At 47.5% G+C, this 25948-nt stretch overlaps 1 protein-coding gene across 1 annotated transcript in view; it reads left to right on the top strand.

Annotated features, from left to right (window-relative positions):
• The window catches only part of LOC144496857 (uncharacterized), a 53693-nt gene extending 32678 nt beyond the window's left edge, over nt 1-21015 (top strand). The window contains exons 7-12 of the mRNA XM_078217425.1: nt 1518-1622; nt 6136-6255; nt 6347-6442; nt 12783-12881; nt 15473-15522; nt 18477-21015. Coding sequence (XP_078073551.1) covers nt 1518-1622; nt 6136-6255; nt 6347-6442; nt 12783-12881; nt 15473-15522; nt 18477-18575 — 569 coding nt within the window. The 3' untranslated portion in view covers nt 18576-21015. The remainder of the gene's footprint in view (nt 1-1517; nt 1623-6135; nt 6256-6346; nt 6443-12782; nt 12882-15472; nt 15523-18476) is intronic.
• Nucleotides 21016-25948: the final 4933 nt, after the last annotated feature.

Below are 25948 nucleotides of genomic sequence, written 5' to 3'. Positions count from 1 at the left end.
CCCTGCCTGACTTATCTTGCCTCACCTTCGGGGCCTCGATCGCTGTCCGTCATCCCAACCCTTCCTGGGAGTTCCAGCAGTGGCCACTGCTCCCTGTGCTGATGCGAGGAGTGAAGAGCTGCCGGTCTCTGGACGGCTTCCAGGTCCCTAGAGGCAGGATCCTTTTTCTGAAGACACTGGGAACCCTGATGTACATGCCTGACTGGGATTCAATCCCAAAGAAGCTGCCGGAAATTCCTCGCTGTGATAAGGACGCTCTCTGACTGGTGGTCGAGCCCAGCGTGGATGTTAAGTGCAGCAATTTCTGGGGTTTCCAGAGAGCTCAATAGCTCCTTCACTCCACGTGCGTTAATGTTCGATCTATTGATGAGTTTGCCCCATGACTGTGACACCAGTCAGGCCTGCAGCCTGTCCAACCCAGAGAGCATCTCTGCTACCAGTTACACTCTGTCCGTTAATCCAGAAATTCAGCTAACATTCTGGGGACCTGGGTTCGAATCCCGCCATGGCTGATAGTGGAATTTGAATTCAATAAAATATATCTAGAATTAAGAATCTACTGATGACCATGAAACCATGGCCAATTGTTGGAAAACCCATCTGGTTCACTAATGTCCTTTAGGGAAGGAAATCTGCCGTCCTCTCCTGGTCTGGCCTACATGTGACTCCAGAGCCACAGCAATGTGGTTGACTCTCCACTGCCTTCCAAGGGCGACTAGAGATGGGCAATAAATGCTGGCCAGCCAGTGACGCCCATGTCCCACGAATGAATTAAGAGAAAGATAATGTACGTGTAATTCATTGTCTTATCCTTTGTAAAGTATGTTACAATGGATGTCAAACAGCATTAAGTTTTTATTGGGGAAGCTTTTCATCAGGAGGGTGGTGGCTGCCTCCAAGGCGCTGCCAGAGGAGGTGGTGGAAGCAGGCGCATTTAAGAGGCATCTGGATGGGTACGTGAATAAGGACTAGAGGGATACGGACCGAGTAAGTGTAGGTTTTTTTTAAGTTTAGCTAGGGCATCATGATCGGCACGGGCTTTGAGGGCAGATGGGCCTGTTCCTGTGCTGTATTTTTCTTTGTAGAGAGAGAATAGAACCAAAGTTTCGTGTCTGGATCACCCTTAGTCTTTGCCCTCAGCTCTGACGATCAGAAAATATTTACAGTATGAGTGTGGTTGGGGGGGGCGGGGGGGGGAGTGGGGGGAGCTGTAGAAGGTCAAAGGGAATGTAAATGAGGATAAAGTCGGCTGCGAGAGGTGCTAAAAGTGCCCATTAAGAGATCAGAATGTGTGAATTCACACCTCATCCCACCCTCGCAGTATAAATCTTTTCTGATTTCCTTTGCTCTGATGAAGGGTCATCCAGACTCGAAACGTTGGCTCTATTCTCTCCCCACAGATGCTGTCAGACCTGCCGAGATTTTCCAGCATTTTCTGATTTTGTTTCAGATTCCAGCATCTGCAGTATTTTGCTTTTATCTGTTCTTTGTGTAAATTATTGCTCCGTTCCCTGTAGCGCGTAAGAAGTATGACAAACCTTTCTTCTGGATCCTCTTGAATAGTAACATTCTGTCTCTTGCTGCCACCATCATTTCCCTCGCTTCCTGGATTGTGATTAAAGGTATGTGTACATCAAATATTCTTTATTTATGTGAAAGTAACCAGGGAAGGCGAGGCGAGCCAGTATTCTGTAGCATAATTGGAAGTGAATCAGTAGCCTTGTCAATATGTAGTAAGCTGCTTTATACCACACGGACCATGTGGTCCTGGGCCACACACAACTGTCAGTTGTAGTAAACCTGCTGGATTTTCTTGGGTCTAATGGCAAGGAAGATCTTGGTCTTCATATCAGTCACCGATCTAGAATCCACGGTGGCACAACGGGTCAGCACTGTTGCCTCACCGCGCCAGGGACCCGTGTTCAGTTCCCAGCTTGGGTCACTGTCTGTGCAGAGTCTGCACATTCTCCCAGTGTCTGCATGGGTTTCCTCCGGGTGCTCCGGTTTCCTCCCACAGTCCGAAAGACATGCTGGTTAGGTACATTGTCCTTGATTTGATTTGATTTATTATTGTCACATGTATTAGTATAGAGTGAAAAGTATTGTTTCTTGTGAGTGAGACAGACAAACCATACCGTTCATAGAGAAGGAAACAAGAGAGTGAATAATGTAGCATTACAGTCATAGCTAAGGTGTAGAGAAAGATCAACTTGATGCAATTCAAATGTCTGATGGCAGCAGGGAAGGAGCTTTCCTTGAGTCGAATCAAATCAAAAATCAAATGCTAAATTTTCCCTCAGTGCATCTGAACAGGTACCGGAGGACAGCAGATTTCCTTCCCTCAAAGACATCAGTGAACCAGATGAGTTTGACACTGGTTTCATGGTCATCAGTAGACTTTTAGCCCCAGATATTTAATTGAATTCAAATTTCACCATCTGTTGTAGTGGGATTCGAACCCCAGTCCCAGAGTATTACCCTGGGTTTCTGGATTGCTAGTCCAGCGACAATACCACTATGAAGATGATTGATGAGGGTAGGGCAGTGGATGCTGTCTACATGGACTTCAGTAAGGCCTTTGACAAGGTCCCTCATGGCAGACTGGTGCAGAAGGTGAAGTCGCATGGGATCAGAGGTGAGCTAGCAAGGTGGATACAAAACTGGCTCGGTCAAAGAAGACAGAGGGTAGCAGTGGAAGGGTGTGTTTCTGAATGGAGGGCTGTGACAAGTGGTGTTCCTCAGGGATCAGTGATGGGACCTTTGCTGTTTGTAATATATATAAATGATTTGGAGGAAAATGTAACTGGATTGATTAGTAAGTTTGCGGATGACACAAAGGTTGGTGGATTTGCGGATAGCAATGAGGACCATCAGAGGATACAGCAGGATATGGATCAGTTGGAGACTTGGGTGGAGAGATGGCAGATGGAGTTTAATCCAGACAAATGAGGTAATGCATTTTGGAAGGTCAAATACCGATCAGAAATATACAGTAAATGGCAGAACCCTTCGGAGTATTGATAGGCAAAGGGATCTGTGTGTGCATGTACACAGGTCACTGAAAATGGCAATGCAGGTGGAGAAGGTAGTCAAGAAGGCATATGGCATGCTTGCCTTCATCGGCCGGGGTATTGAGTTTAAAAATTGGCAAGTCATGTTGCAGCTTTATAGAACCTTAGTTAGGCCGCACTTGGAATATAGTGTTCAGTTCTGGTAGCCACACTACCAGGAGGATGTGGAGGCTTTGGAGAGGGTACAGAAAAGATTTACCAGGATGTTGCCTGGTATGGAGGGCATTAGCTATGAGGAGAGGTTGGAGAAACTTGGTTTGTTCTCACTTGAGCGACAAAGGTTGAGGGGAGACCTGATAGAAGTCTACAAGATTGAGAGGCATGGACAGAGTGGATAGTCAGAAGCTTTTTCCCAGGGTGGAAGAGTCAATTACTAGGGGGCACAGTTTAAGGTGTGAGGGGCAAGGTTTAAAGGAGACGTACGAGGCAGATTTTTTACAGAGTAGTGGGTGCCTGGAACCCGTTGCCGGGGGAGGTAGTGGAAGTGGATATGGTAGTGACTTTTAAGGGGCGTCTTGAAAAGTACATGAATAGAGGGATATATTCCCCGGAAGGTAGGGGGTTTTAGTTAAGTCGGGCAGCATGGTTAGTGCAGGCTTGGAGGGCCGAAGGGCCTGTTCCTGTGCTGTAATTTTCTTTGTTCTTTGTATGCCACCACAAAACTCAAACTGAGAATTGGTGAGCAAGTTATTGCTGACAGGTGCTGCTTGATAGCACTGCCAGTGACACCTTCCATCACTTTGCTGAACATTGACAGTTGACCGATGGGCGGTACGGTGACAGTTTTTAGCACTGCTGCCTCGCAGCACCAGGGAACCGGGTTCGATTCTAGCCTTAGGTGACTGTCTGTGCAGAGTCTGCCAGTTCTCTCGGTGTCTGCATGGGTTTCCTCCGGTTTCCTCTCGCAGTCTAAAGATGCGCAGGTTAGGTGGATTGCCTATGCTAAATTGCCCCTTAGTGTCCCAAGATGAGGGGATTAGCTATAGTAAATGTGTGACGTTGCAGGGATATGGCAGGGGAGAGGGCCTGGTTAAGATACTCTTGTCAGAGTTGGCACAGACGCGATGGGCCGAATGGCCTCTACTGCACTGCAGAGCTTCTATGATTCTCTGATAGAGCAGTGATGGCTGGATTATGTTTGTCCTGTTTTCTATGGTCTGGACATTCAAGTGTAAAAGCCAGTGTGGTAGCTGTACTGGAACTTATTGACTTGGGGCATGGTTAGTTCTGGTGCGCATGTTTTCAGTACCACTGCAGAAATGTCTTCAGGACCGAAAGACTTTGCCCTGTCAGCATCTTCACCCATTTTGGAGTGCATTAAATTGACTGAAGATTGATGTGTGTGACAATGGGGAACTCAGGAGGAGGTTGGGATGGATCATCCACTCCACATTGGCTGAAGAGGGATTGTGAATGCTTTCAGTTTCATCTATTACCCGGATGTGCCGGGCTCCATCATTGCTGAGTGTCCGGATGTCCGTGGAGCCTCCTCCTCCCACCATTTGATTGTTCATTCATGTCTGGATGCGGCAGAACTGCAGAGCTTTGATCTGATGCGTTGGTTTTGGGATCGCTTTGCTCTGTCGTCTGCATGCTGGTTCCTGCATTGTAACTTCTCAGAAGACGAAGGAAATTTGGCATGTCAGCTACGACTCTCTCCAACTCTTACAGATGTACCATAGAAAGCATTCTTTCCGGCTGTATCACAGCTTGGTATGGGCTCCTGCTCTGCCCAAGACTGCAAGAAGCTACAAAAGGTCGTGAATGTAGCCCAATCCATCACACAAACCAGCCTCCCATCCATTGACTCTGTCTACACTTCCCGCTGCCTCGGCAAAGCAGCCAGCATAATTAAGGACCCCGGACATTCTCTTCTTCAGTCTTCTTCCGTCGAGAAAAAGATACAAAAGTCTGAGGTCACGTACCAATGAACTCAAGAACAGCTTCTTCCTTGCTACTGTCAGACTTTTGAATGGATCTACCTCGAATGAAGTTGATCTTTCTCGACACCCTAACTGTGACTTTAACATTACATTCTGCAGCCTCTCGTGTCCTTCTCTAAGGGGTATGCTTTGTCCGTATAGCGCACAAGAGACAATACTTTTCACTCTATACTAATACATGTGACAATAATAAATCAAATCAAAAGCTTCAAGGCCCCTCCCAGAAACTCCAAGGTGTTTTATGAAGTTGGCCTTACAGTTTTACATTTGTTTTGGCATTGCTGAGCAGAAGGTATTTCACTCAAGGTATGATTCAAGTGACCCACTTGGAAGCTTTTATCAAACAAAGTTTATTTAAAAACACAGTTAGAATATAACAAAAAGAATTAGCCTAACTTTTCCAAATTACAAGACTTAAACATGACAGTGTATTTCTTAACAGCTAGTTATCTCTGTTGTTCCAATTTAAAGTGATACTCCATAGACACACAGCCTTCTTCAGAATTAGCACATAACAAGTACGCTCACGTGATGCTGGATTTTCAGCTTTTATCGCTTCTAGACCCAAGTCCAAGCAGTAATTTTCAGAAGGATACATCCTTAAAACAGCAAAATCACAGAGGTAAACTTAATCTCTGGAAGCTGCCAGTCTCCAACTTCAGAGAGGGGTTAAAGAGACACTTCTCTCAAAAGCAGCATCTCAGCTTGAATATTCTGTGGAAAAAGCCCAGCTTCCCTGACACATGGTCATACCCGCCTATCTTCCCAATGAAGCCCCACTCTGCAAACTCCCAGAGGGAAACAGCAGAACAGCATTAGTTCAGATTAAAACCAACAGTCTAGCCATTAGAAACGATGAGGCTGCTGCAACAACAATACAACAATTTGGTAGACAGGCTTCGAGTGCATAAAACTGCTACAACAGATATTGCACAAGAAAATAGCTCAAACGTTTTTCTTAAAGGGATAGCGTCGTCATACCAGGTTGGCATCTCAGTTTTGCACATGTCTGGAGCGGCTCCTGGCACACTCTTAGCTGCACTCATTAATACATACTGTTAGTTTAATCTTCCCATATGAATGTGTAGGTTAATAATCACTCCATTGAATCATTGCTACAGGTGCTTCCTCCATCTCTGTGGTTGCTTTATGCTTTGTATTCATCCTGTTCGCTTTTGTTCTCTTTGCGACCATCGCCCAATGGAACTTGGGTTGTATTAAAAAATTCCGAGGAAGCAAAGGTAAGGAACAGTTCCTTTTTATTATCTAAAATTTCCAATCCTAGAAATGAAACTACATAATCTAAATCCTCACGTTGTCTGCGTTTGACAGGTTTTCGAGCTTCTCTTGATGTCAGTTGCATCATGAGTTCCTTCATTGTGATTGCGGTCTCAATCGTTATCCTAGTGGAGGAAATTCTACAAATTGGTGAGTTTACCTTCATTACCCTTCATAGCACTTCAACCAACTGAAATCACTTCTTAGCAGAATGTTCCCAGTCCGTTCCTACCATGAGAGGCTGAACCATATAGAATCTTAGAATCCCTACAGTGCAGAAAGAAGCCATTCGGCCCATCGAGCCTGCACCAACAGCAATCCCACCCAGGCCCAATTCCCATAACCCACGTATTCACCCCACTGACACTAACGGGCAATTTAGCACGGCCAATCATCCTAGCCTGCACATCTTTGCACTGTGGGAAGAAACCGGAGCACCCGGAGGAAACCCACGCAGACACTGGGAGAATGTGCAAACTCCGCACAGACAGTGACCCGAGGCTGGAATTGAACCCTGGTCCCTGGCGTTGAGGTAACAGTGCTAACCACTGTGCCACCCTTCTATGTAAAATAGAAATGCCCCAGCTTTGAGTTGAATGAATTGGTGCAGTTATGGATAGTGAAGAGGATTGTCAGAGGATACAGCAAGATATAGACCGGTTGGAGACTTGGGCAGAGAAATGGCAGATGGAGTTTAATCCAGACAATGTGTGAGATAATGCATTTTGGAAGGTGCAATGCATGTAGGAATTATACAGTAAATGGTAGAACCCTTAGGAGTATTGATGGAGAGATCTGGGCGTACATGTCCACCGAATTGGCAACGCAGGTGGGTAAGGCAGTCAAGAAGGCATACGGCATGCTTGCCTTCATTGGTCCGGACATTGAATATAAAAATTCACAGGTCATGCTGCAGCTGTACAGAACCTTAGTTAGGCCTCATTTGGAATATTGTATACAATTCTGGTTGCCACACTACCAGAAGGATGTGGATGCTTTGTAGAGGGTAGAGAAGAGGTTTACCAGGATGTTGCCTGGTCTGGAGGGTATTAGCTATGAGGAGAGCTTGGATAAACTCGGTTTGTTCTCACTGGAATGATAGAAGTTGAGGGGCGACCTGATAGAGGTTTACAAGAATATGCGTGGCATGGACAGAATGGATAGTCAGGTGCTCTTTCCTAGGGTAGAAAAGTCAAGTACTAGAGGACATGGGTTTAAGGTGTGTGGGGAAAAGTTTAGAGGAGATGTGCGAGGCAGGTTTTTTTACACAGAGGGTGGTGAATGTTTGGAGCGCGCTGCCCAGGGTGGTGATGGGAGCAGGTTTCGATAGTGGACTTTAAGGGGCAACTAGACGAATATATGAATAGGATGGGAATGGAAGGATATGGACTCTAAATGCATACGGTTTTAGTTTAGGCAGACATGATGATCGACGCAGGCTTGGAGGGCCGAAGGATCTGTTCTTGTGCTGTACTGTTCTTTGTTCTTTGAGTAAATCTCAGAGGTCAGTAGCCAGGAACCTCTAATTGACTTCAATCTCATCCCTACCCCTCACCCACACATCATCAGAACTGACAAAAAGTCATCCCGAGCTGAAACAGTAAACATAGAAACATCGAAACTAGAAGCAGGAGTAGGCCATTTGAACATAGAACATAGAAAGCCACAGCACAAACAGGCCCTTCGGCCCACAAGTTGCGCTGATCATATCCCTACCTCTAGGCCTATCTATAGCCCTCAATCCCATGTACTCATCCAGAAGTCTCTTAAAAGACCCCAACGAGTTTGCCTCCACCACCACCGACGTCAGCCGATTCCACTCACCCACCACCCTCTGAGTGAAAAACTTACCCCTGACATCTCCTCTGTACCTACCCCCCCAGCACCTTAAACCTGTGTCCTCTCGTAGCAACCATTTCAGCCCTTGGAAATAGCCTCTGAGAGTCTACCCTATCCAGACCTCTCAACATCTTGTAAACCTCTATCAGGTCACCTCTCATCCTTCGTCTCTCCAGGGAGAAGAGACCAAGCTCCCTCAACCTATCCTCATAAGGCATGCCCCCCAATCCAGGCAACATCCTTGTAAATCTCCTCTGCACCCTTTCAATGGCTTCAACATCTTTCCTGTAATGAGGTGACCAGAACTGCGCGCAGTACTCCAAGTGGGGTCTAACCAGGGTCCTATAAAGCTGCAGCATTATCTCCCGACTCCTAAACTCAATCCCTCGATTAATGAAGGCTAGTACGCCGTACGCCTTCTTGACCGCATCCTCCACCTGCGAGGCCGATTTAAGAGTCCTATGGACCCGGACCCCAAGGTCCTTCTGATCCTCTACACTGCTAAGAATGGTACCCTTCATATTATACTGCTGCTTCATCCCATTGGATCTGCCAAAATGGATCACCACACACTTATCCGGGTTGAAGTCCATCTGCCACTTCTCCGCCCAGTCTTGCATTCTATCTATGTCTCGCTGCAACTTCTGACATCCCTCCAAACTATCCACAACACCACCTACCTTGGTGTCGTCAGCAAACTTACCAACCCATCCCTCCACTTCCTCATCCAGGTCATTTATGAAAATGACAAACAGCAAGGGTCCCAGAACAGATCCCTGGGGCACTCCACTGGTCACTGACCTCCATGCAGAGAAAGACCCCTCCACAGCCACTCTCTGCCTTCTGCAGGCAAGCCAGTTCTGGATCCACAAGGCAACAGCCCCTCGGATCCCATGCCCTCTCTCTTTCTCAAGAAGTCTTGCATGGGGGACCTTATCGAACGCCTTGCTGAAGTCCATATAGACCACATCCACCGCTCTTCCTTCGTCAATGTGTTTGGTCACATTTTCAAAGAACTCAACCAGGCTCGTAAGGCACGACCTGCCCTTGACAAAGCCGTGCTGACTACTTTTGATCATACTAAACTTCTCTAGATGTTCATAAATCCTGTCTCTCAGGATCCTCTCCATCAACTTACCAACCACTGAGGTTAGACTCACCGGTCGGTAATTTCCCGGGCTGTCCCTGTTCCCTTTCTTGAATATAGGGACCACATCTGCAATCCTCCAATCCTCCGGAACCTCTCCCGTCTCCATCGACGATGCAAAGATCATCGCCAAAGGCTCCGCAATCTCCTCCCTCGCCTCCCACAGTAACCTGGGGTACATCCCATCCGGTCCCGGCGACTTACCAACCTTGATGCCATTCAATAGTTCCAACACATCCTCTTTCTTTCTGTCCACCGCAAACCAGCAGTACAACCACCCAGATCCCTTTCCACCGTGAATACCGAGGTAAAGTATTCATTAAGCAGCTCCGCCATTTCTAACGGTTCCGCACAAACTTTTCCCCCTTCACCTTTTAAGGGTCCTATGCCTTCACATCTCATCCTTTTACTCTTGACATATTTGTAGAAAGCCTTGGGATTCTCCTTAATCTTACCCGCCAAGGTCTTCTCATGACCCCTTCTCGCTCTCCTAATTTCCTTCTTAAGCTCCTTCCTACATCCCGTATACTCCTCTAAATCCTTAACACCTCCTAGCTCTCTGAACCTTCTGTACGCCTCTCTTTTCTTATTCACCAGGTTCATCACAACCTTCGTGCACCACGGTTCCCGTACCCTACCAACACCCCCCTGTCTCATCGGAACGTTGTCATGCAGAGCTCCAGACAAACATTCCTTGAAAATCCTCCACTTTCCTTCGGTACTTTTCCCCAAGAATGCCTCCTTCCAATTTACCCGTCTAATTTCCTCCCTGATGACACTGTATTTCCCTTTACTCCAGAGAAACACGTTGCTAGCCTGCCTGATCCTATCTCTTTCCAATGCTATCGTGAAGGAGATAGAATTATGATCGCTATCCCCAAGATGCTCACCCACCGAGAGATCCTCCACCTGTCCAGGTTCATTAGCCAGCACCAGATCAAGTACAGCCTCTCCTCTAGTAGGCTTATCCACATACTGTGTCAGGAAACTCTCCTGGACACACCTAACAAACTCCTCTCCATCCAAACCCCTAGCCCTAGGGATATTCCAATCTATGTTTGGGAAATTAAAATCTCCCATCACGACAACTCTGTTATTCCTACATCTCTCCAGGATCGGTTTCCCCATCTGCTCCTCAACATCTCTGTTACTATTGGGCGGCCTATAGAAAACACCCAGCAAAGTTACCGACCCCTTCCTGTTCCTAACCTCCACCCACAGAGACTCCGTAGTCAATCCCTCCACGGCGTCCACCTTCTCTACAGCCGTGACACTATCCCTGATCAACAGTGCCACTCCCCCCCCCCCCCCCCCCCCTCTCTTGCCTCCCTCCCTGTCCTTCCTGAAACATCTAAAACCCGGCACCTGAAGCACCCAGTCCTGTCCCTGAGACATCCAAGTCTCCGTAATGGCCACCACATCACAATTTGAAGCAGCAATCCACGCTCTAAGCTCATCCACTTTATTCACTACACTCCTGGCATTAAAATAGACACATCTCAGACCTTCAGCCTGAGCACTTCCCTTCTCCATCACTCGTCTAAACTCCCTCTTACCCTGTCTACATTCCTTATCTATTTGCGAGCTAACCTCCTCGCTCTCAGTCCCCTCATTTCGATTCCCTCCCCCCAACCTTTCTAGTTTAAAGTCTCTCCAGTAGCCTTAGCCAACCTTCCCGCCAGGATATTGGTCCCCCTGGGATTCAAGTGCCACCCGTCTTTTTTAAACAGGTCACACCTGCCCCTAAAGAGGTCCCAATGATCCAAGTACCCAAATCCTTGTCCCTTGCTCCAGTCCCTCAGCCACGCATTCATTCTCCACCGATTCCTGTTCTCACTCTCCCGCGGCACAGGCAGCAATCCCGAGATTACTACTTTTGCATTCCTCTTTCTCAGCTGTCTACCTAACTCCCTATATTCTCTTTTCATGACCCCTTCCCTCTTCCTACCTATGTCAGCAGTACCTATATGCATCACGAACTTCGGCTCCTCTCCCTCCCCCTTCAGGATTTCTGGGACTCGACCAGAGACATCCCGGACCCCTGCACCAGGGAGGCAAACCACCATCCGAGAGTCCCGTCTGTGTCTGCAAAAATGCCTATCTGACCCCCTCACCGTAGAGTCCCCAATTAGCACTACCCTCCTTTCCTTACCCTTTTGCACTACTGGGTCAGGCTCAGCTCCAGAGACACTGCCACCGCTGCTTCCCCCAGGTGGGCTGTCCTCCCCAGTAGTACTCAGACAGGAGTACTTATTATTAAGGGGCACATCCACCGGGGTGCTCACCATCAACCGAGCTTTCTCCTTCCTCACTGTTACCCAGTTACCCTCCTCCCGTGGTCCCGGTGTGACCACCTGCCGATAGCTCCTGTCAATGACCTCCTCACTATCCCTAACCCGGCGAAGGTCCTCGAGCTGCAATTCCAGTTCCCTCACATGGTCCCTTAGGAACCGCAGCTCAACACACCCAGCACAGATATGGTCGTCCGGGAGGCTAGGAGCCTCCAGGACCTCCCACATCCTACATTGGGAACAACATGCTGGCCTCACACTCATAATTGCCCTTTTAAACACACGGGGAAAAAAAAGTGAATGAAAATTTTAAACTTACCTTTCCTCCTCCTGTTTTCTCCAAAGCCCTGCTCTCACTGGGTCTTTTTTTTAGGTTAGAGGAGGAGGGAGGGTGGGATACTCTACAAGTGTAGAGTATCGGGATTCCTCTCTGTTCCAATTTATTGGGGAAAAAAAAATCTCTCTCTCCCAGACCTCCCTGCGCAACCACTTCCGGGTTTAGATATTTTTAAAAAAAAACCAGCGAAAAAGTAAGTTAAAAAATAAAAGCGCTTACCCGCAGCACTCCTCTCGCGAATCTCTCCCTCTCTGCTGTACTTCCAAGAAGCAATTTGGCCCTTCGAGCCTGCTCCGCCATTCATTCTGATCATGGCTGATCATCAAATTCAATATCCTGATTCCGCCTTCCTCCCATATCCCTTGATTCCTTTATCCCCAAGAGCTATATCTAATTTCTTCTTGAAATCACACTGTTTTGGCCTCAACTACTTCCTGTGGTAGCGAATTCCACACATTCACCACCCTCTGGGTGAAGAAATTTCTCCTCACCTCTTATCTTTAAACAATGACCCCGAGTTCTGAACTCCCCCACCAATGAGAACATTCTTTCTGAATCTACCCTGTCAGAATTTTATAAGCTTCTATGAGATCCTTTCTCTCTCTTCTAAACTCCAGTGAATGTAATTCTGAGCTGCTTCTCTCTGCAGATGCTGCCTGACCAGCTGAGTATTTCCAGCGTTCTTTTGTATCTATTTAACAATTTCCTTCTGCAGCTCAGTGTCAAATTATTTTTAACGTCCTGGTTTTGCACCTTGCAGTATTTTGTTCTGTGAAAAGTGCCTGTATAAATTCAATCGATCGTTGTTGCTGTGTTCTGGATGGGGAGATACTCAGCGTGAATTAGCTCAATGTATTCACTGTTGTATATTTTCAGATCGAGGTTGCCAAGTTGTCATTATGACCTGGAGTATACTGGCCCCACTCATGCTGCTCTTTGTGATAATCTTCTCAGTCTTCTTTGCAATATGGTGCTGTAAGTATCAAATCATAGAATCTCGACAGTGCAGAAGGAGACCATTCGGCCCATTGAGTCTGCACCGACCACAATCCCACCCAGGCCCTATCACCATAACCCCATGATTTAGCTTATCTAGTCCTACTGACAATAAGGGGCAATTTAGCATGGCCAAGCTACCTAACCCGCACATTCCTTTATAAGGAATTGAGTTATAATTTTTCACCAGCGATTCTCACCATCACTTTAATTGGAGAGGGGATGGCCTAGTCGTTCGACTATTCATCCAGAAACTCGGCTCAAATGTTCTGGGGACCCGCGTTCGAAACCCGCCATGGCAGGTGCTGGAATTTAAAAATTCAACAGAATAAATCTGGAATTAAGAATCTACTGATGACCATAAAACCATTGTCGATTGTCGGAAAAAGCCAACTGGCTCACTAATGTCCTTTAGGGAATGAAATCTGCCATCTTTACCCGGTCTGTGACTCCAGATCCACAGCAGTGTGGTTGACTCTCGACTGCTCTCGGGCAACTTGGGATGGGCAATAAATGTTGGCCCAGCCAGCGACGGCCATGTCCCACAAACGAATAGGAAAAAAAATTGTTTTGGAATGGAACAGTTACAAAGAAATCTCATGAGTATAGAAGCATAGAAACTAGAAGCAGGAGGAGGCCATTCAGCCCTTGGAGCCTGCCCCGCCATTCATTATGATCAAGGCTGATCATCAAATTCAATATTCTGATCCCACCTTCCCCCTATATACCTTGATACCTTTAGCCTCAAGAGTTATATCTAATTTCTTCTTGAAATCACACGTTTTGGCCTCAGCAACTTTCTGTGGTAAAGAAACAAAGTGATGCATTCTGTTCCTTCACAGTATGAACACGCATGAGGTTCTGAAAGCAGATTTCAGAGTTTTGCAAGGAAATTATAAAGCAGGATTAAAAGCAATAATCTCAGGATTATTGCCCTTGCCACGTGCTAGTGAACATAGAATGCATAGAATCCTTACAGTGCAGAAGGAAGCCATTCGGCCCATCAAGTCTGCACCTACCCTCCGAAAAAGCACACTAATCAGGCCCACTCTCCCTCCCCGGATCCCCATGCATTGATCATGGCCAATCCACCTAAACTACGCATCTTTTGTCACTAGAAGGCAATTTAGCATGGCACATCTCTGGATACTTGGGATGGCACGGTGGCACAGTGGTGAGTGCTGCTGCCTCATAGCGCCAGGAACCTGGTTTCATTTCCGGCCTTGGGTGACTGTGTGGAGTTTGCGCGTTCTCCCCATGTCTACGTGGGTTTCCTTTGGGTGCTCCAGGTTCCTCCCGCAGTCCAAAGATGTGCAGATTGGGTGGGTTAGCCATGCTAAGTTGCCCCTTGGTGTTCAAAGATGTGCAGGTTAGGTGGATTGGCCATGCTAAATTGCCCTGTGGTGGCCCAAGATGTTCAGGTTAGGTGGGTTGGCCATGCCAAATTGCCCCTTAATGTCCAGAGATGTGAAGGTTACGAGTGTTAGCCATGCTAAATGTGTGGGGTTATGGGGATAGGATGGAGGGATGGACCTGGGTAAGATGTTCTTTTGGAGAGTCAGTGTAAACTTGATGGGCTGAATGGCCTTATTCTGCACTGTGGAGATCCCGTGGTTAAAAATAACAACAATGGCAATCATTATCAGGGCGGGGTGGATGGGCCAGACTTGGGACACTGGGATCTGGAGGAATGCTGGGGAAGTAGGAAGATTCTGGGAGAATGCGATCAAATGAACTGAAGGACATTTACTATTTGTAGCCTCTTGCGTGCTAATCTAGACGCACAAAATGGAATATTTAGCTGTCTCTCTATAGCGGGATGGTAACCAGTAACTGGGGTTAGCCTCATGGACTGGGAACAGTTAGAAATTAGGAAACGTGCCTGTGGTGAACCATCATTGGTTACCACTGGGGGTTGTTCTTATGTTACTGTTGGGTTAGGGTGTTGTCACTGTGGGGGTTGTATAATGTTGTTGGGTTAGGGTGTTTACCTGTTGTAAATGTTATTATGGCACATCCCGGTGGGGCCCCGCCTCCGGAGGAGAGGTATAAGACCCTCTGCTCCGGCAGGACCCCTCCAGTCTGAACTGGTGTACTCGTGTTAGTTAGTTCCATTGTTTGCTAATAAAAGCCTTCAATAGCTGAAGCCTTGTTCCATGTGCTTGATTGTCGCGCATCAGTGCCCTTGCGTGTTCTAAATGTTTGGAAAAGTGTGGACAGTGTGTGTGTGAAATGTGGGATATGAGGTTGCACTAGCACAAATTCCTGGGCTTGGTAAACCAATGTGTACTGGAGCCAGAACAGCAGAACTACTCGCCTATCACATCGCTGGTCACAGAGGCTGTCCTGGAGAAAGTCTACCCTCACACTGCGATTCACAGGGACTCAATTCTGAATCAGGGCTCCCCAAGTGAAATAGCATGTGCACAATATCCTAGCACACTGAAATGGAACAAAATACTCAGGCAAAGAAAGATTTTGTAACTTTGAAAGGCAGTGAAGAGACGTCATCTGACAAGATTCTGTTTCAAGTTACTGGACTTTATAAAACATCATTTTATTCACTATAGATGTGAAAGAAGATAAAAACGATGGTACCAGAGGTCAGGACGAACAGCAGGTATTTCAGTATTAATATCAATGTTAATTCCCTTTCATTAAAATCTGAATTTGGCTGGTTTAAAAAGGGTTAATAAATAGCATTGAAACAGACAGAGAAAGACCAGAGGGAATCTTCCCGCTGTGTTTACAATGTCACTGACACACACAGACACACACAGACCAGAGGGAATCTTCCCGCTCTGTTTATAATGTCACTGACACTCTCACTCTCTCACTCTCTTTCACCCTCACTCCCACACACTCACACCAGAGGGAATCTGGTGATTATATTGTGACTCATTCTCTGGACCAGGAGTAATTTTGGACTCTAATTTTCAAGGGTGTATGACCTTATTTGAGGATATCATTCAGTGGATGATATCTGTTATTGTTCCGGAGTGTGTGTGTGTGTGCGCCACACGTGTGTGCCTGTTAGCCATTTAATTTATGCACATTTCCTGAGGTTTTCTGAGGTGATTCTGAGGTTTCCTCACAATTTGCATCTGATCTGGCAGATTGTTTTCATTTTGCAAATCTCCGTTTCCACCATTTGTTTTATTCTCTCTGTCTCTATCTCTCTCTCTCTCTCACTGTCTCTCTTTCTTTCTGTCTGTGTGTCTCTCTCTTTCTTTCTGTCTGTGTGTCTCTCTCTTTCTTTCTGTCTGTGTGTCTCTCTCTTTCTTTCTGTCTGTGTGTCTCTCTCTTTCTTTCTGTCTGTGTGTCTCTCTCTTTCTTTCTGTCTGTGTGTCTCTCTCTTTCTTTCTGTCTGTGTGTCTCTCTCTTTCTTTCTGTCTGTGTGTCTCTCTCTTTCTTTCTGTCTGTGTGTCTCTCTCTTTCTTTCTGTCTGTGTGTCTCTCTCTTTCTTTCTGTCTGTGTGTCTCTCTCTTTCTTTCTGTCTGTGTGTCTCTCTCTTTCTTTCTGTCTGTGTGTCTCTCTCTTTCTTTCTGTCTGTGTGTCTCTCTCTTTCTTTCTGTCTGTGTGTCTCTCTCTTTCTTTCTGTCTGTGTGTCTCTCTCTTTCTTTCTGTCTGTGTGTCTCTCTCTTTCTTTCTGTCTGTGTGTCTCTCTCTTTCTTTCTGTCTGTGTGTCTCTCTCTTTCTTTCTGTCTGTGTGTCTCTCTCTTTCTTTCTGTCTGTGTGTCTCTCTCTTTCTTTCTGTCTGTGTGTCTCTCTCTTTCTTTCTGTCTGTGTGTCTCTCTCTTTCTTTCTGTCTGTGTGTCTCTCTCTTTCTTTCTGTCTGTGTGTCTCTCTCTTTCTTTCTGTCTGTGTGTCTCTCTCTTTCTTTCTGTCTGTGTGTCTCTCTCTTTCTTTCTGTCTGTGTGTCTCTCTCTTTCTTTCTGTCTGTGTGTCTCTCTCTTTCTTTCTGTCTGTGTGTCTCTCTCTTTCTTTCTGTCTGTGTGTCTCTCTCTTTCTTTCTGTCTGTGTGTCTCTCTCTTTCTTTCTGTCTGTGTGTCTCTCTCTTTCTTTCTGTCTGTGTGTCTCTCTCTTTCTTTCTGTCTGTGTGTCTCTCTCTTTCTTTCTGTCTGTGTGTCTGTCTGTAATTACAGGCCGGTGAGCCTTACATGAATGGTAGGGAAATTATTGGAGAGGATTCTTCGAGACAGGATTTATTCCCACTTGGAAATAAGTGGACGTATTAGCGAGGGGCAACATGGTTTTGTGAAAGGGAGGTCGTGTCTCATGAACTTGATCGAGTTTTTCGAGGAAGTGACGAAGATGATTGATGAGGGTAGGGCAGTGGATGTTGTCTACATGACTTCAGTAAGGTCTTTGACAAGGTCCCTCATGGCAGACTGGTGCAGAAGGTGAAGTCGCATGGGATCAGAGGTGAGCTGGCAAGGTGGATACAAAACTGCTTGGTCAAAGAAGACAGAGGGTAGCAGTGGAAGGGTGCGTTTCTGAATGGAGGGCTGTGACAAGTGGTGTTCCTCGGGATCAGTGCTGGGACCTTTGCTGTTTGTAATATATATAAATGATTTGGAGGAAAACGTAACTGGATTGATTAGTAAATTTGCGGACGTCACAAAGGTTGGTGGATTTGCGAATAGTGATGAGGACCATCAGAGGATACAGCAGGATATAGATCAGTTGGAGACTTGAGCGGAGAGATGGCAGATGGAGTTTAATCCGGACAAATGTGAGGTAATGCATTTTGGACAGTCCAATACAGATAGAAAATATACAGTAAATGGCAGAACCTTCAAGAGTATTGATAGGCAAAGGGATCTGGGTGTACAGGTACACAGGTCACTGAAAGTGGCAATGCAGGCGGAGAAGGTAGTCAAGAAGGCATACGGCATGTTTGCCTTCATCGGCCGGGGTATTGAGTTTAAAAATTGGCAAGTCATGTTGCAGCTTTATAGAGCCTTAGTTAGGCCGCACTTGGAATATAGTGTTCAATTCTGGTCGCTACACTACCAGAAGGATGTGGCGGCTATGGAGAGGTACAGGATGTTGCCTGGTATGGAGGGCATTAGCTATGAGGAGAGGTTGGAGAAACTTGGTTTGTTCTCACTGGAGCGACGGAGATTGAGGGGAGACCTGATAGAAGTCTACAAGATTATGAGGGGCATGGACAGAGTGGATAGTCAGAAGCTTTTTCCCAGGGTGGAAGAGTCAATTACTAGGGGGCATAGTTTTAAGGTGCGAGGGGCAAGGTTTAAAGGAGATGTACGAGGCAGAAAGTGGTGGGTGCCTGGAACTCGTTGCCGGGGGAGGTAATGGAAGCGGATACGGTAGTGACTTTTAAGGGGCATCTTGACAAGTACATGAATAGGATGGGAATAGAGGGATATGGTCCCCGGAAGGGTAGGGGGTTTTAGTTTAGTCGGCAGTATGGTCGGTGCAGGCTTGGAGGGCCGAAGGGCCTGTTCCTGTGCTGTAATTTTCTTTGTTCTATCTCCATGTTCGTGTATCTCTCCAGTATTTGTGAATATTTGATCATTGTAATTAACAAATACACTTCTTTCATTTTAGGACGACGCAGAAAATCAACATCTGAATGGTACCAATCTCAACCGAGATGTGAAGCAAAATGATTCCAGCTCTCTTCCAATGGACACCACGTCAGTCTGACTTGTCCCTGCCAATGAAAAGCTTTGCCTCTGAACAGTGTAAACTGGAACTGTCTTCACTGGATCTCAGATACTGGCTGACTGGATTGTTTAAAATACTTCATTTCTTCTGCCTTTCTGATTGATTGTATCAGACTTCAGAAAGCACTGTTTACTACAAAGATTGACAACACAAGCCTCTGGCACAAGGAACAGCCACGTCAGTCTGCGAACTTCTTGGCGTGAAGTGGATCGAGCGTCATCCCCTGTGGCTGGATTTTGCTGAGATGGGCAAATGAATGGAGTGAGTTGTCTGCTGACTTTCCATTGCTCATTGACATGTCATGTGATGAGTTTGTGTCAGTGGGATCTCCAAACGAGACACCACCCTCGACCTGACATGGGGCAACTGGGAAAACAGAGCAAGCAATTGGGTGCCTCCGTAACCAGCAATTGGGTGTCTCTGTAAACTGTTGCAAGTTGCTGATTAGGGTAATGGGACACTTGGGATCTTGAGGAATGATTTGGCCAACACTCCATGTCCCTGATCAATCAGATTGTACGGAATGAATAAATGAGTGGAGTGATGGATTTTGCGCTCAGCCAAAAGTCCATTCGCCGCAGTGGGACTGGGGAATCCCAGTCGCGGGCGAGGTGGGAGAATTCTGACCAGGGTGAGTTAGAATGAACTGAGGGACACTAAAAATCAAAATTAACTTTGGTATGTTAAAAGAAAAAAAAGGAAGGAAAGATTTGATTAAGAGACCCAAGGAGAGACAATAACAAGATCACAAGTATTAATTTTGAGATGGTTGACAGCAACTTACTGTCTCCGAGTGAGACGTCACACTTTCACTTATTCCTTTTCCGAGTTGTACCTGATGAGGGCCAATGCTGGAATATAAATCTCCTCGATGAAAGGTACTTCTATTATTAAGTAGCAACTCTAACTTTCTGTTGTGAGTTTAGTAGGTGATTAACACGCAAAATACAGCAATTTCTTGAAATGGATCCTGAGAAAAAGGCAAAATACTGCGGATGCTGGAATCTGAAACACCAACAGAAAAACTCAGCAGGTCTGACAGCATCTGTGCAGAGAGAATAGGGCCAACGTTTCGAGTCTGGATGACCCTTGGCCCAGCTATGACGAAGAGTCATCCAGACTTGAAATGATGGGGTGGCACGGTGTTAGCTCTGCTATTTCACAGCGTCAGGGACCCGGGTTCCATTCCGACCTCAGGTCCCTGTCTGTGTGGAGTTTGCACGTTCTCCCCGTGTCTGTTTCCTCCGGGTGCTCTGATTTCTTCCCAGTCTAAACATGTGCGGGTGAGGTTGATTGGCCATGCTAAATTGACTCGAGTATCAGGGGGGATTAGCAGGGTAAATATGAGGGGTTACGGGAATAGGGCGTGGGTGCAATTGTGGTCGTGGCCAAATGGCCTCCTCTGCACTATAGGGATTCTATGAATCTATGAAATGTTGGCTCTATTCTGTCTCTATGCTGTCAGACCTGCTGAGTTTTTCCAGCGTTTTCTGTTTTTACGTATGTTGGGGGAAGTATCCTGTTTTGTTTCCAGTTTGAGATTGTGAAAGTGAGGAAGTTTCCTGGCCTCCATTCGCATGTTATGTTATATTTGGTTTTGGGTGCGAGCATTATCCACTAATGCATTCACAGAACTAAACGTCAGCTTGTCTTTGTTGGTGCTGTTAAGCATTTTATTTCAAGATTTTTCTGTAAGTGTGTGTATGTTGTGAATGTGCTAATTGTTTACACTTTGTTTATGTCTATTTTATTTATACGCAAGAGCATGATCTTGGAGAAATTTGGGTCACGGGGCAAATAAAATTCCGGCCAATGTTTCAAAGTAGCAAAACATTTTGGAACTGTGAATGTGTCTTTTGAATGTGTTCAAAAATGTGAATGTGTTCCATTTGAAAAGAGAAATGGAATATCCTGCGTTTATAATGTTCCCAATCTCCAGACATCCCAAAGCACTTTGTAAATAGACCATATAAATAGGAACATTAGGCCATTCGACCCCTTGAGCCTACTCTGCCATTCAACAGGAAGGGATCATTAGTCCCAGTATGCTTGTTCTTTTTCCACTGATCCATGGATCAAACTCAGCATTGGCACAGTAGTTAGCACTGCTGTCTCATAGCGTCAGGGACCCAGATTCGATTCCCGACTTGGGTCACTGTGGTGAACCATTGTTTGTTCCCACCAGGTAGTGCTGAGCCATGGTCTGGCCAGTACTATGAGTCTGTAGATATGTTACTGTTGGGGTTAGGGTTGGGCTGTTCTACCTGTTAATATAGTCCTATGGTACACCCCCGTTGGCACCGCCTCCTGGGAGAGGTATAAAGGTCACTGCTCTGCCTGGTGACCCTTTAGTCTGGGATCGTATACTGTATATAGTAGCTCTGTTATTGTTGGCAATAAAAGCCTTTATTTCCCGAGTACATCCTGCCTCCCGTGTGATTTATTGCGCATCAATTTTATTGCCAATAAGTAAATTCTTTTTTTTTGGAAAAAAAACGACAAAAGAAAACATGGAGCAAATGCTTAAACCCGAACGGCTTACGTTGGACCCACGTGCGGTGGGAGCATCGAACACTTTCGACCACTGGTTGAAGTGTTTCCAAGATTACCTCGACGCCTCCACAGCGGTCACCGACTATGCCGACAGACTCCGGGTCCTCCACGCGAGGGTAAGCGACGCTGTATACCTAGCGATCCGTGGGGCCACCGACTACAAAGGGGCCCTCGAGCTTCTCAAGAAGCGATACAGCAAATCGCCGAATGAGGTCCATGCTCGACACCTTCTAGCCACTCGACGGTGGCAGCCCGGCGAAACGACGGAACAGTACGCGTGCGAGCTTCAGCAGCTAGCCAGAGCCTGCAACTGCAAGTCAGTGTCGGCAGACCAGTACATGAGCGACCTAGTTCGAGATGCGTTCGTGGTGGGAATCGGCTCGTCGTACATCCGCCTTCGGCTGTTGGAGCAAGGTAACCTCGATCTCACTAAAACCATAGAGTTAGCTGACGCTCTAGAAACGGCCTCCAAAAGTTTGGAGATGTACCCCGACGACCACGTGGAGACAGTGTGGCAGGGGCAGTTGCAGACTCCACTTTATTCAGCGGGACCGAAAAACTGCGCGATTGCGTTCCCAGCCTCGGACCTGACGACGGCAGCAGCTCCAGGTGGCCCGCGGTGTTACTTCTGTGGGGGGGTGAAACACCCTCGGCAGCGATGTCCAGCTAAAGCGGTGTTGTGCTCCGCCTGCGGCAAGAAGGGGCGTCATTCAAAAGTATGCCGGTCCAAACCTCCATCCAAAAACAGCAGTGCGGCGTGTGACTCCCCGGAGCCGGCCTCCTTGTCTTCTGCGTCTTCAAGGTCTTCGACCACGTGCGATTCCAGGACGTCGCCATTCCGAACGACGGAGTCGCAAGACACGTGCGACCTGCAGGAGCCGCAGGTTTTGGCGCCATCGTCCACGTGCGACCTATGGGGGCAGCCATTGTGGTCGGCACCGTCCGCGAATGACCAGCAGGGGTCGTCATCAACCATCTCAGCTGCCTGCAGTTGCACCCACGAACCAACGGTGGCGTCGATCATCCTGGACCAGGCCAAGCCTCACAGACTTGACAAGTCCATGATGGACATACAGGTAAACAGACGCCTGATTTATTGTTTGTTTGACAGCGGGAGCACGGAGAGCTTCATTCACCCGGACACCGTGAAGCTGTGTGGTCTCCAGATTCGGACTGTCAAGCAGACAATTTCGATGGTGTCAAGGTCCCGGTCTGTCACCGTGCTAGGGAGCTGCGTGGTCAATCTGACGGTGCAGGGCACGGTTTACGAGAACTTCAGGCTCCTTGTGTTACCGCACCTCATACTATACACAGTGGGTTCCCAATTACGTGGACAAAGCCCGTCCGCTCATCAAGTCTACCTCTTTTCCCCTAGCAACAGAGGCTCGCTTAGCCTTTGCAAGAATAAAAGCCGACATCGCGAAAGCCACGATGCACGCTATCGATGAGTCCATCCCCTTCCAGGTGGAGAGTGATGCATCTGATTTCGCCCTGGCCGCCACACTTAACCAGGCGGTCAGGCCCGTCGCCTTTTTCTCTCGCACCCTCCAAGGCCCTGAAATTCAACATTCGGCGGTGGAAAAGGAGGCCCAGGCCATTGTGGAGGCCGTTCGGCATTGGCGCCATTACTTGGCGGGAAAATGGTTCACTCTACTCACGGACCAGCGGTCCGTGGCGTTCATGTTCAACAACACGTTACGGGGTAAGATCAAGAATGATAAAATCTTGAGGTGGAGAATCGAACTCTCCACCTACAATTATGATATCATGTACCGTCCAGGGAAGCTCAACGAACCCTCGGATGCCCTGTCACGTGGAACATGCGCTAGTATGCCGGAGAATCGATTGCAGGCTCTCCACAATGACCTCTGCCATCCGGGGGTCACTCGGCTCTTCCACTTCATAAAGGCCCGGAATCTACCCTACTCGGTGGAGGATGTCAGGTCCATAACCAGAAGCTGCCGGGTATGCGCGGAATGCAAACCGCACTTCTACCGACCTGACAGGGCACACCTCGTTAAGGCCGCTCGTCCTTTCGAAAGACTGAGTGTGGACTTTAAGGGCCCCCTTCCCTCGACAGATCGGAACGTGTACTTCCTCAATGTGGTTGATGAGTACTCACGATTCCCTTTTGTCATTCCCTGTTCTGATATGACCGCTGCCACGGTTATCAAGGCATTTCGTGATCTTTTCACCCTGTTCGGGTACCCCTGTTATATCCACAGCGATGGGGGCTCGTCATTCATGAGCGATGACTTGAGGCAATACCTGCTCTCATATGGGATTGCCTCTAGTAGAACCACGAGCTACAACCCAAGGGGTAACGGACAGGTCGAACGAGAGAATGCTACAGTCTGGAAGGCTGTCTTACTGGCGTTGAGGTCTAAAGGTCTTCCAGTCTCCCGTTGGCAAGAGGTACTCCCTGATGCGCTCCACTCCATACGCTCACTCCTGTGTACGGCAACCAACGCTACTCCTCATGAGAGAATGTTTTCATTCCCTAGGAAGTCTTCCTCTGGGACCTCATTACCGTCTTGGTTGACGTACTCAGGACCTGTCCTCCTGCGGCGGCATGTTAGGACCCGCAAGTCCGACCCTTTGGTTGAACAGGTCCATATCCTCCACGCCAACCCTCAGTATGCCTACGTGGCATATCCTGACGGGCGAGAGGACACGGTCTCGATTCGAGATCTGGCATCAGCAGGGGGCTTGGAAACCCCTGTCGCTCCCACACCTTCTGTTAGGGACCCCCCAACCATTATTTCCCCTCCTGACACGGCGCGGGCAGTATCGGGACCACCACTTAACCCTCTTACTCCCGTGTACAGCTTGCCTGAGTCCAGGAGATTGTCGCCACTTCAAGGCGTGCCCGAGTTCAACGGATTGTCACCACCTCGTGGTCTACCGGCCCGTGAGGCACTGGAGGAGTCGCTGGACATCGCCTTGGAGAGAACGCCACCGCGATTGCCTGAACCGGTGTCATCGCCGGTGTTGAGGAGGTCACCGCGACGGTGCGGTCCCCCAGACCGTTTGAACTTATAGACAGATGAACAATTGTTCTGTGTTTTGTACCCCGCCGGCCTTTGTTTTCAAAGGAGGGGTGAATGTGGTGAACCATTGTTGGTTCCCACCAGGTAGTGCTGAGCCATGGTCTGGCCAGTACTGAGTCTGTAGATATGTTACTGTTGGGGTTAGGGTTGGGCTGTTCTACCTGTTAATATAGTCCTATGGTACACCCCCGTTGGCTCCGCCTCCTGGAAGAGGTATAAAGGTCATTGCTCTGCCTGGTGACCCTTTCGTCTGGGATCGTATACTGTATATGGTAGCTCTGTTATTGTTGGCAATAAAAGCCTTTATTTCCTGAGTACATCCTGCCTCTCGTGTGTTATGTCGCGCATCAGTCACTGTCTGTGCGGAGTCTGCGCATGTCTGTGTGGGTTTCCTCCGGATGCTCCGGTTTCCTCCCACAGTCTGAAAGACGTGCTGGTTAGGTGGTTTGGCCATGCTAAATTGTCCCTTGATGTGCAGGATAGCTGGATTTAGCCATGCTAAATTGCCCCCTAGTGTCCAATTATGTGCAGGGTAGGTGGATTTAGCCATGGTAAATTCTCCCTCAGTGTACCCGACCAAGCTGATCCGGCATTCCTCAGGTCCATTTTCGGTGAATGTACGCCAACTTGTCTTCTTCAAACCGTGCAGGATGTCAATGACCCAGAGCGAGAAGGCTAGCAGTCTCAAGAGGAAGTCTGTTCCTCGATTCAACCCCGCCCCCACACCACCTTCCATTTTCACTCCCTCCACCGCTGACGCACAGTGACAGCAGCAATGTGTACCACATACGCAACGCACCATAGAACTTTGCCAAGTCTCCTTCGACAGCACTTTTCAGACCTACGACCTCTGCTACCCTAGAAGGAGAGCAGGTGCAAGGAAACACTACCATCAGCGAGTTCCCCTCCAAGCCACACACCACCCTGGCTTGGAACCATATCATTGTGCTTCACTGTAACTGTCCTGTGACTCCCTTCCGAACAGCACTTCTCGTGTACCTACACCACGTGGAATGCTGTTGTTCAAGGTAAGGAGGGGGGTGGTAGCAGTTGTTAAAGCAGGAGAAGCGATGGCCTCATGGTATTATCGCTTGACTATTAATCCAGAAACTCAGCTGGTATTATGGTGCCCCAGGTTCGAATCCCGCCACGGCAGATGGTGGAATTTGAATTCAATATAACATATCTGGAATTAAGAGTCTACTGATGACCATTGTCAATTGTCGGAAAAACCCATCTGGTTCCCTTTAGGGAAGGAAATCTGCCATCTTTACCTGGTCTGGCCTACATGTGACTCCAGAGCCACAGCAATGTGGTTGACTCTCAACTGCCCTTGGGCAACTAGGGATGAGCATTAAATGAAGGCCAGCCAGCAACGCTCATGTCCCACAAATAAATAAAATGTGGCTCACTACATTCTTAAGGGTATGTACGGATGAGAAACAATACTGGACAAAGTGACTCGCATCTCAATAAAGAAATTTTAAAAAAGCAACTGTAGCTGCCCCAGTTGTTGCTGGTGTTAATGTATCCTCTACTCCTGTTTCTCTTTAGTGATCAATGTAATGGCTGCATAGGCTAATCTCCAGTCTGCAGTGAAGACTAAGAACAGTTCACAACTTGTGGGAAGCTGTGCCCTTTGTGCCTGTTACATTTATCTCAGCAGGGTGCTCTGAGTTTATAGTTTGACTGACAATTTAAAGAGGCTCTTAAAGGATTAGGTGTGATTTCTAAAAATAAGTTTATTTA

The sequence above is a fragment of the Mustelus asterias genome, chromosome 8 (genome assembly GCF_964213995.1).
Source record: "Mustelus asterias chromosome 8, sMusAst1.hap1.1, whole genome shotgun sequence".
Lineage (NCBI taxonomy): Eukaryota > Metazoa > Chordata > Chondrichthyes > Carcharhiniformes > Triakidae > Mustelus > Mustelus asterias.
The sequence above is the reverse complement of the archived record's forward strand: the minus strand, read 5'-3'. Positions and strand labels throughout refer to the sequence as shown.